This window comes from Mchenga conophoros, linkage group LG13 (genome assembly GCF_057382185.1).
Source record: "Mchenga conophoros isolate Kocher_MC1m ecotype Shallow Benthic linkage group LG13, M_conophoros_male_GT1.1, whole genome shotgun sequence".
In the NCBI taxonomy this organism is placed as follows: Eukaryota; Metazoa; Chordata; class Actinopteri; order Cichliformes; family Cichlidae; genus Mchenga; species Mchenga conophoros.
Genome location: NC_140538.1, coordinates 2,683,501 through 2,701,667, shown reverse-complemented (window position 1 = coordinate 2,701,667; position 18,167 = coordinate 2,683,501). Strand labels below are relative to the sequence as shown.

The 18,167-nt window shown below is 46.3% G+C and overlaps 2 protein-coding genes across 4 annotated transcripts in view; both read left to right on the top strand.

Moving 5' to 3' along the window:
- The window catches only part of LOC146560653 (acylphosphatase-2-like), an 11,367-nt gene extending 3,460 nt beyond the window's left edge, over positions 1 to 7,907 (top strand). Inside the window, exons 1-4 of one of the 2 annotated variants that reach the window (XM_085296063.1) lie at positions 1,649 to 1,814; positions 2,107 to 2,123; positions 2,896 to 3,005; positions 7,527 to 7,907. In XM_085296063.1, coding sequence (XP_085152189.1) covers positions 1,745 to 1,814; positions 2,107 to 2,123; positions 2,896 to 3,005; positions 7,527 to 7,641 — 312 coding nt within the window. In that variant the 5' untranslated portion in view covers positions 1,649 to 1,744 and the 3' untranslated portion in view covers positions 7,642 to 7,907. Of the gene's footprint in view, positions 1 to 1,648; positions 1,815 to 2,106; positions 2,124 to 2,895; positions 3,006 to 7,526 lie in introns of those variants that run through there. The other variant, XM_085296064.1, reaches the window with a different exon arrangement.
- A 5,588-nt stretch (positions 7,908 to 13,495) lies between these two features.
- LOC146560652 (spectrin beta chain, non-erythrocytic 1) overlaps positions 13,496 to 18,167 on the top strand; it is a 101,455-nt gene continuing 96,783 nt past the window's right edge. For both annotated transcript variants that reach the window (XM_085296070.1, XM_085296069.1), the window contains exon 1: positions 13,496 to 13,644. The gene's annotated coding sequence lies outside the window, so the exon portion shown is untranslated. The remainder of the gene's footprint in view (positions 13,645 to 18,167) is intronic.

Genomic DNA, 18,167 nt, shown 5'->3' with positions numbered 1-18,167 from the left:
GTCATTCCAGACGTTTTATTCTTCACTTTCTTTATTTTCAACATCAACTGAAAACCACAAATACTGAAATACAGCAAAATCCTGCTCCTCACATACAAGGTCTTAAATAATCAGGCCCCATCTTATCTTAATGACCTTGTAGTACCATATCACCCTATTAGAGCACTTCGCTCTCGCTCTGCAGGCCTACTTGTTGTTCCTAGAGTATTTAAAAGTAGAATGGGAGGCAGAGCCTTCAGTTTTCAGGCCCCTCTTCTGTGGAACCAGCTTCCAGTTTGGATTCAGGAGACAGACACTATCTCTGCCCCCTATGAGCAGCACTTTGGTGACAGTGGGAAGGAAAAACTCCCTTTTAACAGGAAGAAACCTCCGGCAGAACCAGGCTCAGGGAGGGGCGGGGCCATCTGCTGTGATTGGTTGGGGTGAGAGAAGGAAGACAGGATAACGACTGTTTGCCGCGAACACTCGTTAAATTAATGAGATGTAAATGTTAGTGTTAAACTGCTAGAGTTTCATCTTTGTCTGACATAAATCTGTATTTTAGGGGGTTAAAGGTCATGTGTAGGATGATGACCTCTGCGTTCCCCTGATGATGTCCGAGGTCGCGAGCTGACTGTGTGTGCGTACTGTTCCATCGGTCTTTGTAGGAACACTGATGTGAGGACTTTTTGGACAGTAAGGACACGTTTGCGTTGGTTGTGAGAGAATCAGAATGCATCATGTCAGCGAGTGTCAAGACAAGCGCACACATGTGTGTGTTGTGTGTTGTGCCGTGCTCTTTGCACTGGATGTGCCGGCACATTCGGACCCCCTGGCTCCAGTTGGGATCAGCGTCCTTCAGGAGCAGGACTGACGAGCTGCTGTTTTCTATGAATGTGAGTCTGAACTGACTCACATTCCTAAACTGGATTTTTGCTGCTTAAATGCTTAAATGTGATGTCAGATCTCTTTCTCTGTCCTCACTGGCAAAATGCAGAAGCCAGTTGACATGTTGACCCTTCCACTGGGGTTACTGGTGTAGTAACATCCACCAGCGCCCTGTTTTCATCTCTTGCCCACCGATGCCGTCTTGTTCCAGTAGCCCACTTCTCATCAGGGCGTCCTGGTTCCTCAACACCTGACACAGACCTCGGGCAACGTCTGAGCTGGTATGGCTTCATATTTATGTCTCTCGCTGATGTCCGAGGTGGGCTTGGTTAGCGTGGAGGGTCTAGCCTATTGGGAGTCAAACCTACGACTCCCGTTCCAAAGGTGTGTAGACCAAGAAAGGACTTGGTCTGAATAGAGTCTGTGTGTGAGTGTCCTGAGTGATGAGGGTTACTGAGACCGTGGCTCAGATTGGTGAGGTGCGTGGGCAGGGGTGAGATGTGGGGGGATAGTGGTTGTTAACAGTCCATTATGGCGATGGCCTCCAGGGGTGGGAGAGGCCAGTGACGTTCAGAGTGGAGTTAATGACCCTCTGTGCAGCCTTCATCTTCTCAGTCGTGTCCCCTAAGTACCAAACACCAGGCAGGTGTTGTCACTGCTGATTTCAAAGGATCTGATCAGTTTACAGGAGGACACCTGCCCATCATTACTGTTTGTAGTTTTTAATGGACTACATGTTCCATGAGCTCCTCAGCTGGTGGTGAGATTTTCCTTTAAAAAGCTCAGGAGGACGACATGACCATGTGGTGAGGAGGCGGACGGAGACGCTGCAGAGCTCTTCTGTTAAAGGGACATTTCTGAGCTCGAGTCTCTCAGGATGTCTGCTGATGACTCAGCCGGAAGCAATCTGGTGTCGGTGGACTTTGAAATCTTCGGTCACGTCCAGGGTCTGTATGTTTAACTCCCTTTTCTTCCTCTGCTTCTTAGACCTGTTGGCCTCTGAGAGCCTGTAAAACGATCCACTGCTGCTTAATTTAGGAACAAGCTGGGCTGGCCTCACTTTCACTTCTTAGAGCCTCATGAATGCCACCAACTTCACAAAAGCCCAAACAGACCACCTCTGTTAGGCTGTGTAAACAAGAAAATGCACAAAACACAAATGTGACTTTTGGAAACAAGCTATTAAAAAATAGCAGCTACTAATTCAGACTTTCTTTTCTCTCCTTCTTACTTTGACAGGCGTCTGCTTCCGAATGGTGAGTTTTCCTTTGAGCTCTCTTTTTGCTGCGATCACCTCCTGCTGCTTCCAAAAACCAAATCCCATCCTCACCAAACCCACAGCTCAGTTCGAGGCTCAGTCTGCACAGAAACGTAGCTTTTTCTATGCATCTTGGCCTTTTGCACACATGTAAACGGTGTCTCGATCATCCAGGTAAGGAAATCCCAGCAAGCTGATTCTGTTCATCTGGACGTTTTCAGTGGGAGAAGCATTACGTCATCATACAGGTGACTTCTTCAGTCTCAGCTGACTGCAGGTGTCCAGCCTTACGTTTGCACAGTAACTGAAAGCAGCCCGCTGACTAACAAGCGGCTGTGAGGTCAGTTTTTTCACCATAAATATGCTGTCGTGACCATTGATCCATGACACTTCGCATATTAATTTACACAACTGGCGACACGATCAGGTGTGGATTTCACAAAACTCATCAGGCTACAGTGGGGGAAAAAATCCCAGTGAAAGCATTGAAATAAAACAACCTGCTTTAGCTCCTCCCCCTTTATGTCAACTCTAACCAGCTGTTTTTATTGGCTGCCCCTTCTTTATGACTAAAAGCATGCTGTATATCGTTCCTCTGTGGAGATAAACCAATAAACTAGAAGGATTATCCAACACACAAAACAGACATTAAGTATATACAATTTTTTTAATACATTATTTTATTGACTTAATGTTTTTATGTCCCACATCAATCTTTGTTTAACATCCAGGTTGAAGGATTTTATTAACTCCTTTCTTCCCGTCACCAGTACACAGAGAAGGAGGGTCTGCGGCTCGGGCTGGTCGGCTGGGTGAAGAACACCTACAAAGGGACGGTGGTGGGACAGGTGCAGGGTCCGGCTGACATGGTGGAGGAGATGTGAGTGCACACTGACACGCCACAGCAGGCTGGTGCAACTCTCACTGCAAAGTGCTGCGGTGATACTCTTTTTCAGCCACTAGATGGCGACCTTTGCCTTCACAACACAACGGTTACCTGCTTCAGGTCTGTTCTGTCGCGGCAGCAGATCTGCAGGCACCGACGCTTTGGTTCAGGAGATTTATGAGCAGTTTAAAGAGTTCTTGTTCTCATGCAGGTGAATTGTTAAATATTAAATACTTGCGACCACACTGCGGGTTCTTCAAGCAGAGCTACAGGATTTATATCTGCTCCCTTTGGTGATGTTTCTGCCTTTGTTTTTCCAGTTGAACACTAGAAACTCTGAGTTCCCAGCTGTCAGTGAATGCAGCGTAATGGTATCAGATCTGGAACTGAAGCCGGGCTCAGTTTGTTTTGAACGTCCCATCCTGTCCGGGGGGAGTGATGTCACTGGGTGGGGACGTCCGATTTAGATGACATCACCACCTCAAGGGATCTGCTGATGCTCCTTGACATCACACACACACACACACACACACACACACACACACACACACACACACACACACACACACACGCTCCTTGCAGGGCCAGGCGGGCGGGGTCCCCAGAGGAAGAAATGGCACAAAAACAGATTTCATTTCAAGCTTCAGCATAAATTTTAGGAGCTGGACGCTTCAGTCTGAACACAGAAGCAACTGCAGGCATTAAATGTGTTTACAGGCTGGTTACACACATGAGGAACTGTGATTGGCTGTATTACAACAAAAGCACATCTAACAGTCAATAAGACTGTAAAGGGTCAGGGTTAATACAGTTCACACACACACACAGCTTCTCTCCGTTGTATATCGACTATTATTTCCATGTTAACACACTTGCTTTCACGTCCTTCCTGTCGACTCCACTTTCACCACGACCTCACTTCCTGCCAGGCCTGTGAAACGGGATCCAGCTGTTCCTCCAGGCGTGCAGGAGGAACAGGAGGGAAATAAGGAAAGATGAGGAAAGGAGAGCAATGCAAACGTTAGGCTGTGTGGAGTTTGGAGAGCGAAGGCTGGCGGTGGGAGGTGAAGCAGTGGGTGGTTTCTATTTATTCCTCTGGGAGCAGAAAAATTTCCAGAGCCGAGCTGATGAAAGTGAAGGAATGGAAACAAAGAGAGAGGCGGGAAAATCCTGACGTTAAACTACAAACGCTTTGCAGTTTGCTGAATTAAAACACTGGATATCAGCGTTAGTTGTGGGAAATATGGGATTTAATCCAAATGAATGGAAAATTTATGTGTAATCAAAATATGTTGCTGGGGCAAATGTGGCACTGATTTAAAGGAGCAAACCCGCGGCTCCCACCCACATGTTGGCTGTTACTGTAGAAAGTATGTCTTAGTTTAGCTTGTGGAGTGTGTGTCGGGGTGTGTGTCCTGGGAGCCAGGAGCTTGGTGGTGTTTGTGGACACTGGAAAGTCTGCTCCACGTTTTTCCACATAGAAATTCCTCAAACTGTTAGAAGTGACCAAGAGAGCCGGGAAGGTGTCGTATCTTAAGTTGGCAATAAAAAGTTTAATTACACGAGAGGAGCTGCCTAACGCGCAACCACAGACCCAACAGTGGGGAAAAGCAGCCTGAGCTTCAGCCTGAGGTTACAGCACGTTCACGGAGCTCATTATCAGAAACTTCCACTGTAACAGGAGATGTTTGACAGGAAATAAGGAAAAGCAGAATAGACCCACATTAGGGAGTCATTCGTTGTATTCAAGGCTACCTGTCGTTAGAAAAATACATTTAACTTATAGGTGCTGTAAAACCCTTCCAGGTCTCCTTACATTGGTTATAATCAGGTCGATGAACATGTTGTGGTTTTGTCACAAACCTGTAAAGAGAGTTATTTGGCTCGGATCAGCAACAGTGTGTGCTACTGACTTCCTGTTAGCATTGTGTGGAATATACCGTACATGAGGACAAGGTCACTGTAGCCAACATAAACTAAAGACCAAACCTAGACGATGAAACAGATCTGGGGTCACTGAAGCAGAAGTGATAATATTTGTGTCATTTCAAAAACAATCAAATAAAAGAGCGCATGCAGGTGAGTGCGGTCGCAGCAACGATGCTCTGGCAGAGAAGAGTTGCAGCTTCCACACAGCTGATTAACAGGCCAGTGCAGGACAGCTCAAAGGGAGAAACTCCACCCAGGGGCGGAGCAGCAGAAAGGACTACACCTGCGACTCCACTTGAGGCTTCACCACAAGGAAAATGTTTAAAGAAAAACCTGATGTCAGCCAGACGCCGCACCACGTCGTGTGCCGCTTCTTCTCCAGTTTTCAGTCTTGAGTTCTAACTTCCTGTCTCTTCCTCCTGCACGTCTGCCTCTCCATGTTTCGTTATTGCTTCTCACGTCTGATTTCAGGAATCATTTATTTCTCGTGTGTAGCCGTACCTGCCCTCCTGGCTCATGTTCTGTGATTATTATCACCTGTGCCTTGGTTTCCCAGCTGTGTCCACTTCCCCTGATTGCTCCTGTGTACATGCAGCGCTGTCATCCCCTCATCGCTGGTCATCGTGTTCTTGCATCATGGGATTAGTTTTCCTTTTACCTCCATCTTCTTGCAAGTTGGGTCCTAATTCAACACTTCATGGCATTAATGATTATAATAATGATTAGATTTTGGGGGGAGAAACACAACTTAATGGAACCATTTTTAGTCTCTCCGTGTGGTAAACTGCAGCACAGCTGGCTGCACAGCTGGTCTGATGAGGCTTTGTGTATTTGCATATCAAGATTGAGGACGTCTGATGAGTGTGAGTCAAACACCTTCACTATGTTACCTGTTAGAGAGATCACAGATCCCCGACAAACACCAAGACCTGTAACTGTAATAACTCGCTGCATGAGACCTTTGGGTGGTCATGCACAGGGTCAGTGCTGACAGAAACGATGCACTTATGATGTAATAACTGGAAATATCTTGCTTAGGGCGGAGCTTTTGACATAGATGGAGTCCTCGCGAGTGTCGAAGTGCAGCTGTGCATGAGCGGATCAGAGAGAAATGGCAGCAGATTAGAAACCAGCAAACATCCAGCTGCTGGAGAATTAGTGTTAAGCTGTGTGTGTGTGTGTGTGTGTGTGTGTGTGTGTGTGTGTGTGTGTGTGTGTGTGTGTGTGTGGACAGTAGAGTAGTGGGTCATGGAGCAGATCGGTCCACTGTAGACAGAGTTTGGCAATAAAGCAAAACTAGGACAGCCACTCTCTCTCTCTCTCTCCCCATCCCCACTCTTGTTCTCATGCTCGCTCGCCCGCTCTCTTTGGCCCGCCTTCAGTCGGTGCAGCTACATGGACGTGACCCTGATCCCCTGCAATCTCCTCTAATCTACACACGCCTGCACTCGACCAAACGCTCAGAGAGCTGCTGCACAGCAAACTCCCAGCGTTATGTAAAACCAGAGGAATGTTTTTATTTACCCATCATGCCTTTGGTCGTCCAGATGCAGGCCTGACCCCCAGTCGGCTGGTGGGGCCTTCTTTTCTGGTTTTGAACGTTTATGTCCCTCGAGCAGTGAGGTCAGGAACATCGGTTTCAGGACTCTGCATTTTGAACTCACAACTTTATGGTTTTGGCCGTCAGCATGTTGGTGTTTGGAGCCGGACGTGACCGTATTTGGACGAGAGGTTGGCGTGCTAAGTTACCAGCTAAGAGTAGCTGCAGTAGTTACCAGGTGCCATCCATAGACTGTATATAGGAGCATCACACAGACACTGAAGTCAGCCAATCAGTGCTCAGTAAGAACCAAATAAAATCCTAAAACTTCACTCAGCAAAACCAGAGCTCAGCCTTCTCGGACGGTCGGTTAGTGCAGTGAACCTAACAGCAGCTCTGAAAGGCAGACAGTTTTACATCAGAGTCTGTGGTGATTAAAAGCAACTGGATCCACGACTAGTTCCAGTTTTTACTGGACTTGAATGAAGAGCTTTCTGTGGACCGACTGAACTCTGGCAGCAAGTCACCATCAGCTGCCGTCTCTGTGAAAGCCATTCCATATCTGCCTGTAGGACACGCTGTAGAAGCTGCTGTAAGCAGCTCACAGTTGCTCTGCAAGCCACTTTGCAGCCCAACTCCACCCCAGTTCTTCCTCTTCTTGTTTTTTTCTCACTGAATCGCCATGATGCCTTTTCCTTTCTGGACAGTGGTGTTGATGCTGCTATCAAAGCTCAATATAAGTGTCTGCAGACATAAATAATCTTTTATTGGTTGATGCAGGTCTCAACCAGACTGATCCTGAAGGAAATGTAAAAATGTCACGAACCTCAGGGAATCTTTGGCAAGTTTAAGTAAGAATGTTTGAAATCTTTAGGCAGCAACCACAGAAGAGTCGTCCGTGACCGATGACCCACCACTAAGCTGTGATCATCGGCCGTCACAGTAAAAACAAAAGTCTCTTTTCTGTCTGCAGTGCGTGTAGGACTTAGACCCGTGTACCATAAACCTGAACTGCACTCTCTTCTTTCTCATTGGGTCCTTTACAGGAAGGTGTGGCTGAGCAAAGAAGGAAGTCCCACCAGCCGGATCACCAGAGCCTCCTTCACCAACCAGAGGTCGATCGACAAGCTGGAGCTCTCCGGCTTCAAGACTCGCTTCTGACCAGTGAAGCAAAGATCCTGCAAACAGCTTCTCCACCGTCCCCTGGAAGAGGTCAGAGGTCAACGATGCTCCTACAGATTCAATGAATGAAGACTTTGGACGTCATGAAACCACTGCTGCTGGTTTATTCAGAGGGTGACTGAGAATTTATTTATAGTTTTTAATAAGTTGGATGTTGGCTTTGTGTCTCCATCTGTACAGCAAGCTCCTAAAAACACTGGAACCATCAAAGCCTGATTTGTATGAATTAAATATCTTCCATCGTCTTTACTTCTCGATGACGTTCATTATCGACTGTGGCCTCTACATTAAGTTGCGTTGAGCGGTTTCCACACGGGCTAAGATAAAGTTTCAGGCTACGATCGAAGGCCTTTAAACTAAGACGCAAAAGGGTTTGTGAGACGTGTGTTATTAATGGATTTGCATCGTACACCACTGCGTGATGTAAACAAACACGCCCCTGCAGTGATGTCATTACATAACAGCACATTACCTGATACGATTACCTGCCATCTGATCCAATTAAATCACAGCGAGAGGCTCCCGGATCGGCAGCAACAATCCCCTGAGGCAGCGGGAGCCCCAGAGCAGCCGTCACCGCAGCAACGGCCAATCAGAGCCAGCGAGATGTGAAAATAAAAACAGCTGAATGGTCCTTTAAAGGCTGCGTTCATCAGGAAATATCTGCAGTTACAGACGCACACCACGCTGTGCGTGTGTGTGCTTAGAGAGCAAATCTCCATGGATACACTGTTGGACGTGGACGCTTGTTGTCATGCCAACCTGCCCTGAGACCTTACACACAAACACACACAATAAAGACAATTGGAGATTAGAGAGGAGGAGGTGTTCGTGTTTTATGAGGATCTTAATTCTCCTCAGAGCCTGTGCACATGTAAACACTTTGTTAAGCACACCTAGCTACAGTCATGCACATCTCATACACGTTAGAGCAGAGAGCAGAGATGTGGTGCTCAAAAACCCTGAATTCAAAGATGCTGCTGTCATTATGTTTGGTGACCACTGAAAATAAAGATAATTCAGATAAGCATCTGTACTTTTGAGCGTTTCCTGGCCCACATGTGACACGACGGGTTTAACAGGCGTGATGAAGGTACCGTGTCGCCCAGACACACCTGTCATCGACTAACCGTGACTCTGTCAAACACTCAGTGTGAGCTGGTCGAAGACCTTGGCTGTTCACGGCCAGTTTATGCCCCGATGAACGGCAGCACATGCTGAAGTGATGTCAAATCTGCTTTGCACCGTCAGCAGCTCAGAGGAGCTACAGATCCCGAGTTCCTAAAAACAAGTCCTGGACATCAGCAGTGGACTTGAGTCACCTCCCTGTCACGACTGAGACCACAGGCAGATGTCAGGTCCCCGTGGACCTGACATCTGCAGCAGCTGTCCTCCTCCACCCACCTCCAACCTTCTCTCATTCTTCCTGCTACAACAAATAATAACACAGCCGCCCCCACACTCAGTGACGTGCCATGAGAGCGAGAGAGAGAGGGCCAGCCCACCCACACTCTTCAGTCTCTGTGGAAATGCTGGAAAAAATCCACCAGCCTTGACCTGCTCTTCCTCCTCCTCTTCCTCTCCCAGCAACCAGCTTGGCATCCCATAGTGTTCACCATGGAAACGCCACTCTGTCTGCAAAGAGAAAGAAAGAAAAGTCGTCTCCTCGCCTTCTTTCTCTCGTGTATCCTCTCCTCTTCTCCTTTCCTCGGCTTTGTTTATCCATCTTCTCCCTTTAAATCTGCCCAGCACTCAAACTGCCCACACACTCGGTGCTATTCATCACACACACACACACACACACACACACACACACACACACACACACACACACCTGAGTGGGTGCTGACAGCCAGCTGTTACTAAGCAACATGTTGAAGTTGAGTGCAACTTTGCAGTGAAAGAAATGCTGACATTTCGCACAAACAGCATCTTCTGTTCTCCTCAGGGAGGCAGGAAACAAACAGCCAATCAGCGACCTAGTTGTGACCATCAGACACGGTTTTACCGTCACGCTGTCGACCAACGACGAGGCACAAACATGTTTTTGCAGCCAGCTGACTCACAGCTTGAAATGAAGTAACTGACTCTGATCTGCAGTTCCTCTGGTGTCCACTGGAGGCATCAGCAGTGAGTCAGTCCCCATAGACTCCCATGTTAAACAGTTCATCTGGATGTAAACGTGAGATAAAAGCAAAGGACGCTTCTTTCTGCGACTGTGAAATTTCTCTAAGAAGTTACTTTTCTCAGTAGATTAAGCTGTGATGTAACTCGTTTCTTTTTCATGGAATTAATCTTGTGTCGCCTGTCCATGATATCACTGATGGAATAAATGAGAGTTTATCCACTCAGATGTAACGACAGGAAGTGAATGAGCAGCAGGCAGAAAACAGGGAGTGACTTCAGAGCTCTGCAGCAGCTGCTGCACGACGGGGAATTACCTCCACGACCTCTGACCTTCTCCTCAAATATGGCTGTGGTCTGTTAGACATTTCTACACGGTGTCTGGTATCTGAGTGATAATCCCACACACACACACACACACACACACACACACACACACACACACACACACACACACACACACACACGCAGTGAGCAGCCTGTTGTGTTCATATCTTTGTTAGGGCCAGTTTGAGTTGTAGACCTTGAGACTGCAGGAGTTTAGTGTAGACATCTGTAAACGAGACCAAACACTGTGTGTGCTGCTGCTTGAGGAACCTGTGATGTGGCCTCTCGCTCTATAAACCGATGTGTCAGATGACCACAAAGGCAAAAAACATCTATAAAGAGACACAAAAGATCCACAGATGGATTGAAAATGTGCACAGCGAGGACTGCAGCAGAGGGCTCCAAGGCTCATTTTCTCTGATGTCCACTCCAACGTGAATCCGTCCCAACAGACTCCCAGAAATAAACATGTTTACAGCGTTTCCCACTTCATAACCACTGCACAGGGGTGATTAACCCTGACAGGCAGCTGTAGCTCGTGACTACCTGTTAGACTTTAGCTCAGTTCCTTTAAGTCTCTGAACTGGACGTCTTGTTCTGCAGAAATGAGTAACAAGAAGTTATTTTACTCATTTCTCAAGAGAACTGGAAAAGCTCTGTGTGGATAAATGACAAGCTCCCTGGATAGAGTATCTAAACACTGAAACCCAGGTTTGATCTTTGCTGCTTGCAGCTGTTGGTGGGAGTTTTTCCTCTTGTAAGGCAAGTAGAAACAATGAGATAATTAAGAATCACAAAGAGAAATAGTGTGGTGTCCAAAATGAGTGACACCCACCAAAGAGCCCACTGTAACACACTGAGGATGAGGCATCTTTACTTATTGTCTCGTAATCAGCACAAAACAAACTGTTAGGGATCACGAGTCCCGTCCGGCTTCATGCTTTACTCTCCCAGAGCAGCTTTGCATGACTCAGTCCAAAATCATACGTGTGGAGCTTATTCTACGTTTTAGCTCCTCCCCTTTAAGCTTCCTTTCTTTTGATTGACTGCCCCTCTTAAAAAGAACGTTTGAAAAGCAGGTGGGCGGGGCTTTTATCCCCTCAGATCTAAGAGCAGAAAACACTGTGATGACCTGAGAGTTTCATCAGCCTGAGCTCACTGGGACTTCTGTTACCTGCAGTGGCGTCATCATTAGAAACTATGGTCATGTTTGACGTGAACATCAATCAGTGGAAGAGTTATATGACTTTCATGTTTCCCTTTTAAAGCTCCTCTTTCTGTGTCCTGAGCTCACAGTCACTGAATAAAAAGCTTGAAGTTATCTTTCTCCTGCAGGGTGATTTACAGAGTCAGTGGACAAATGGAGCTCTGATCTGATGATTCATCGAGTGGGAGGTTTATTATGACCAGTGCTGCCAGGACACAGAGCCTGAGGTCTGTTTCTGCTGGACACACAGGGAGGATGTGGGGGGTAGATGATGGAGATAAGATCAGGGTCACCCAGACTGAGCCCAACGGGAGGCTCAGCTGAGTATTTCTAACTGCATCTTTCATATTTTGCTGCTCAGTGATGTTACACCTCCAACTTTTTGCATTTTGGCATCACTCAGTCTCTGCAGACTCTCCCTCCTCTCCCTCCTCCCTGCCTGACTCTCCGCCCCTCACTCTTACTTTGGGAGATAGGGGCGCTTCTTATAAACTCAACCGCAGCACAGACGGGCGGAGACGTTCTGGTGCTGTAACCTGGAGCCTAAACATGCATTGTCACTTTGATGAGGAGGATACAGCCTCCGGAGAACTGCAGGAAAAAGTATCGATACGTTTTTTTGTCCACTGCAGAGGACGTCATGGTAAATGGTAAATGGCCTGTATTTGTATAGCGCTTTACTCAGTCCCTAAGGACCCCAAAGCACTTCACACTACATTCAGTCACACACACATTCACACACTGGTGATGGCAGCTACGTTGTAGCCACAGCTGCCCTGGGGCGCACTGACATCAGGCTGGTCTCCGAGGACAGTCCTGTTTTTGATTGTAAACACACACAAATTATTATTTTACATCAAAATCTTTTATTATTAATTTAATCTGTCTATGTGTATGCGTACAAAGTAACTATACAGTTAATGAAAAATGTAAATGTTTACCAGTGATGGAAGAAAAGACTGAATGTTTTGGTTTTATGATGCAGAAAATGTGTAAAATCAAGTTAAATCCAGTCAAAAAGGCATTAAATGAAAAAACAAATCACAAATTAACTGTTTTAGAAGTCTGAATATTTACACACCGACTGTACAAATTATAACTGATCTGTCGCATAAACATTTGTCATGCAACATGTACCTGAGTTTTGTTTACTGTTTAGTCATATTTTTAACCTATATAAGGCTGTATGGTAATTTGTAATGTATGAGTTACATAAAAGACAATTTGCATACACTGGTGGTAAACTTTTAATGTTTTCTACACCATCTAAAATGATAAATGATAAAAACAGTCTGACACAAATGTTAAAAAAGACAAAAAAAGAGACAAAAATAGTGAAGAAAACAAAAGTATTTTTGAATTCGAGAGGAAAGGATGGAAATTATGTTTCTATTTATGAAGAGTTTTAATGAAACTTTCATTTGTTCCACATTCAGTCACCTGACAACACGAGGTGTGTCGCTTCCATTAAAGACAACAGTTACATTAAAATGATAGCAGCATGGTGGCACAGCGGTTAGCACAAAGGTCCTGGGTTCAAATCCAGCTGTCTGTGAGTGTAACTGGCACATGGGGTGAAATATATATTTTTATTAGTTATCTCAGGGAAACTGAGGAGTCTGAACATTCAAGAAAAGCTTTTTGAACCATATATTTACCTGGCTTTTAAAAATTGTTTTCTATCTTACTTAATACTTAATATATATCTTAAATTAAAAACAAAGCTCAAATAAAATAGATGCAAAAGGAAGCAATATTAAAATTATCCAGTAAAGTCAATCTCAAATTCAACATGGCAGAATAAACAGACAGAAAATGTGTTATTAAATTTGTCTCGCCCCTCCCTGAGCCTGCTTCTGTCGGAGGTTTCTTCCTGTTAAAAGAGAGTTTTTTCTTCCCACTATCGCCAAGTGCCTGCTCACAGGGCCGAGTGTGGTTTTCGGGGGTTACCGTACAGTATAAAGCGCTGTGCGGTTTGATTTGATCGTACATGAACACAGTGAGTGTAGGCGGTGGGGATCTGTCAGTGTAATTACTTTAGTTTGCTTAGTAATATTTATGAGACTGCTGCGGATGACGTTATAATAATCGTCATAAAGCAGGGTCAGTGCCCCGGCGGGGTGTCCCGGTGTTTGAACCGAGCGCACCGTGCGCTGCAGTCCCGGCCGGGCTGAAGCGGAGGGCGGGGGGAGGAGGAAGAGGAGGAGGAGGAGGATTGGTGGATTTCAGGACTGTGCTTCTGCGCTCTTCGTGCTCCGAGCTCTCAGCAGCCCGTCCGTCCTTCGCTCCGAGCGGGACTCCACTGCGCTTCCGTCGGTCTCCAGGTGAGTGCAGCCCCGGTCTGCCTCTCTCGGGTTAACCTCCACAGCTGCGGGCTGTTGGTGCAAAGACGAGCCGGGCAGCGACGTCTTCTCCCCGTGTGTCTGTGCGCCCCCCTCCCCCCGCCATGTTCTCCATCGTGGCGTTGAACTTGTGCATGGTGCGCAGGAGCTGCTGCTGCTGGTGGAGGAGGAGGTGGTTGTTGTTTTGGTGAAAGTCTGCAGCTCTCACGGCTCAGTCGGAGCTGATGGAGGGTTTGTTTGTCCCCGCTCTCCTGATGGATGATGATGATGGTGGTGATGGTGGTGCAGGCGTGGTCGACCTCAGAGCAAACAAACAGCAGGACGTTCCCACAGCTTCTCTGGAGTGACCTTCTCTGTACTCCGTCCCTCTGTCCCGCCCAGCGCCGCTGCTCTCCCCTCACAGCTCATCGTTGCGTCTTAATAATTCAGATGTCTGCAGATATTTCTGCTGTTTCTGTGCAGGAGTGTGACGTGTTTCTAACGTTGCGGGCTTAAATGAAGTTCGGGGACGTGGAGGTGTTTCTGCGTGGACTGCTGCTGTTTGCGCAGACCCTGTTTGAAGCAATTATGTAATCAGATACAGGCCGAGTGCTGCTTTCTCTCCTCCTAATCTTTTCGTTCCCTGATCTGTCCTCACTGCTTCTCCTCACCCTGCTTTCTCCTCCTCCTCCCCTGCTTCTCCTCACCCTTATCTTCATCCTCCCCCACCTATCTCCTCATTTCTCTGATGCAGCAACTGGGAAACATTTGGCAACTTGTTGACCGGAGCCTTTATAATATCACAGTGAGGTGTGGAGCAGTTGTCAGGCTGCTGCTGCTTTAACAAAGAGCTGCAGTGAAACCAGAGATGGAGATTTGCACCTTTTCAGCCTAAATCTGCTGTTTCAGGGATAAAAATTATTGCTTTTCATACTTTGTTCCCACTGGGAGGCTCAAGGACGCCGCTGTGTTGGCAGTAAAAAGTTAATCTCCAACCCTAAAATCGTTTAAAAGATTCAAACATGAACTAAAAAAAATGTTGAATCACGCAGCCAGAGTTTTCCTTTCTGGCGTGTAAGTAAGATCGTAATCCTCACAGTTAACCGATGCTCGAGGAAAAGCATATTTCACACTGACGTGATTTCCTCCAGTCAGTTCTAGTGCCAACATTTCCCAGATCCCTTCCTCAGCTGGAAAACCTTCCTCTGGAACGCCCTGCTGGGCTTGTGACCCGGCTCTGGATAAGCAAAAGGAAACTGATAGATGTTTGGATGACTTCCACTGAGGATGACCAGTTTTATTTTACTCCCTTTAAAATACCACGGGGGGTGTGGGGATCCTGGAGGACCGCCTATGATCAAAATGTAACATTTAAACCACTTAAAAATCTGACAAGTTTATAGTAAATGTACTTTTTATAAAGACGATTCACCAGAGTATTCTCTCCACGTTTTATATTGTGTTAGACCAGCTTTGCATGAGTGTCAGTTCAGAATAATCCTACTTTATCTTGCACTTAAAGCCATTTTAGCACTGATTTTTCACTTTACACAAACTCTCCTGATTGGCTGCCTCTTGATTTGAACAGCAGAGGAGGTGGGGCTTCTTTGTCTGGGAGAGCCATATTAGGCATATCCTGTCTCTGTGATGTCACACAGATCCAAGAATGGGGGGGAAAAAACCCCAAAAAAACGGTGAAACTGAGAGCTTAAGCAGGCTCAGCTCATTATTAGGGACTTTGGTCATGTTTGATATGAACAGGACATGAAGACAAGCAGAGTTCAGCTGTGATGGGAACAGTTAAACAGACTTTTAATGTGAACTAAATTTTTGTAATTTTGCTTTTTTCGTTATGGAAATTTTGCCCATTGTGAAGTTTGAGAAATGTTTCTGCGTATATGATAAAAATCCGCCGGTCTAAGGTTGGTGTACCCTGCTGGGCCGGTCTAGTTTGGGCCGCCTGGCTGGTTTCCAACTAAAAGCCTCATAAGTGAGCGAATAAACAAGCCGATCCCTGATTTTTAACTTTTAAGTGACTGAATTTGTTTCTGGATATTAAGAATCTCTCATTTTTAGCCAGTTTTTGTGATGCTTCTGTTCTGCCTGTGTGCTCGACCCAGACACCACCCTCAGCTCAGACACAGCCCCACAGCTGATCGTGCGCTTTGTGTGAGCGAAAAAGGTAAAAGGTGATGGGAATAGGGCTGCCACGATTAGTCGACTATCAAAATCGTCGACTGATTTAATAGTCGACGCGTCGTTTGAAGCTTTGTAAGATCCTGAAAGACGCAGGAATAAGTGGCAGGATTTAAGAGTGTAATAACGGACTGAAACAGAAGATGGCAGCACTGCATGTACAAGGATGCCAGCTGCCGTTAAACCCCGAAGAAGAAGAAGCTGTCCCAGAATTCATAGCGCAGCCCAGCTCAGTTTCCAACAATGGCGGCAGCTAGTTAGTTTTAATATTACTCTTATTATTCTTTTTGGGTCACAAAATAAACGTTTAACATATTTTCAGGGAGAATGTAGCTGTGTAAACCTCAAATATCGGCTCAGTTTATCAGGACACCGCATATTTTCAAAAGCGCTCCGACGTTTTCGGAGACGTCTGTTACCCACTAGCTCGATAGCTAGCCGGGGGCTAGGTCACTAGAGCCGTGAGAACACCGGACTCCCGGCAAATCGTTTTCAACCCCACCGCCGTCTTTCGCTACTCAGGTTAAACATGATATATGAGTCACTTAGATAACTTAAAAATGTTATTGTTTGGCTTTTTTCAGTATTGTATTTGTTCCTGAGTAAATCGGTTTGGCTGAGATTAAAGTTATAGTTTTTACACAGCTGAATAAACATCAAGCAGACAGCTGATTATCAGAAGTGTGAGATGCTCGAGAATTTACTCCGGTGTCCTGTTATATTTTAGATAGCAAGGAGTTTATTAAACTTCACCGAAACAATCTGCAAATTTCATTAAAATTTAATAAACTATCTTTTTGTCTTTATTTTTAGTTAGCACAGACCTTACACACTTAAAGCTGTAAGCTAGTGATAGTTATATAAGAGCAGATGCTGCTGGTGCAATAAGCTGTACTTTTACGTCCAATGGATGATGATCTGATTAGTCGACTATCAAAATAGTCGTTTGTGGCAGCCCTACATGGGATAGAAAGAAAGTGGTGGTGAAAGCAGGTTCTGCCGCGTCCTCGTGGTCAGAGCTCAGGTGGCTCTGAGACCTTTAAATGAAGTGAAGCTGGTAACGAGGGGAAGTCCTCGCTTGGTTTGTTTCTTGGTTCGATCCGTTTGGATGTTTTAACGGTCTGCAGGGACACTTTCAGTGGATCGATGCTCCTGATGGAGATCCGACGATGCTTCTGGGTGCGTTTTGGCTCCTCCGCTGATGCCTCTGAGGCAGTGTGGGCGGCGGTGATGATGTGGGTTTCGGCGTCACGCGGCGGGGGGATCCGAGCTGTAAGTCATCAGCTCTGCTGCAGCGTCCGAGTCCCACGCTTCCAGCTCCATCAATATTAAACAGTTGTGTCTTCAGCTCGCTGCGTTGTAGGAGCACGACTGCATAACAGGCGAAGCGAAAACGCTACGAGGTGGCGTCAGCAGAACTTCCTTTAAATGTTTGGCTCAGTCGTATTCATGAATGGAGGCACCGGTGGTGAGTTCAGCAGGTTTGTGTTGACTTTGTCTTTGAATGCACAGCACTTCCTGTTTGTCTTTGCCGTTGTGTCAGAGCGCCGATGTGAGCCCGAGCGGTCTGTGCGTCCTCCTGTTGTCTCTGCTCACCAAACAAAAACCTCTTTTCATGTTTAAGCAAAGGAAACGAAACCGTTTCCAATCCTGGAGCTTTTAGTTTGAGGCCTGGTTTTTGTATTCAAACATTTTCCCGTTTCCTCGACTTGCTGACCTGTGATCGTCTCAGGGTTTTGAACCCGTGCATGATGATGCTGACGTAGACGTTCTGGTTAAATGTGGAAAACTTTGTGTTCATCATCATGAACCAGCAGCTGAGACTGGAGTACACGATGGCTTTAAACATGCCTTTAGATTTGGATCAGACTTTATAAAGTAAACGTCTGTTGGATTCACATTGAACCATAAACTCATAGGAAACTGTCCACAAAAGCATTTCTCACTTCTTAATGTGCACTTTTGATAACATTCGTGCGGTCGAATGCGTCCGCCTCAGACCGCCTTTGGTCTGAATCGTCACGTTTTGTGGCCTCCGTCCCTCCTGCTGTCGTTTCTTCTCCGAGCTCCTTCCTGTAAACAGATCCGAGTGTTTCTGTCTTCGTTAGTGCAGAACGGAGTGACAGAGTGCGTCTCAGACGTCGGGTTGTTTGCATAGCGAGGACAGAGGGACGCCGCTCTGACTTGATTGTCGCCAGATGAAGGAGGAGGAGCCTGCGGTCATGTGATCTGAATCTGAAGCATAAATGCAGGAGAACGAGGTGTTTGGTCAGGATTTTGGTCCTGAGTGGGTGAATGTTTACAGACGGGGATCATTAGGAATCGTGTTT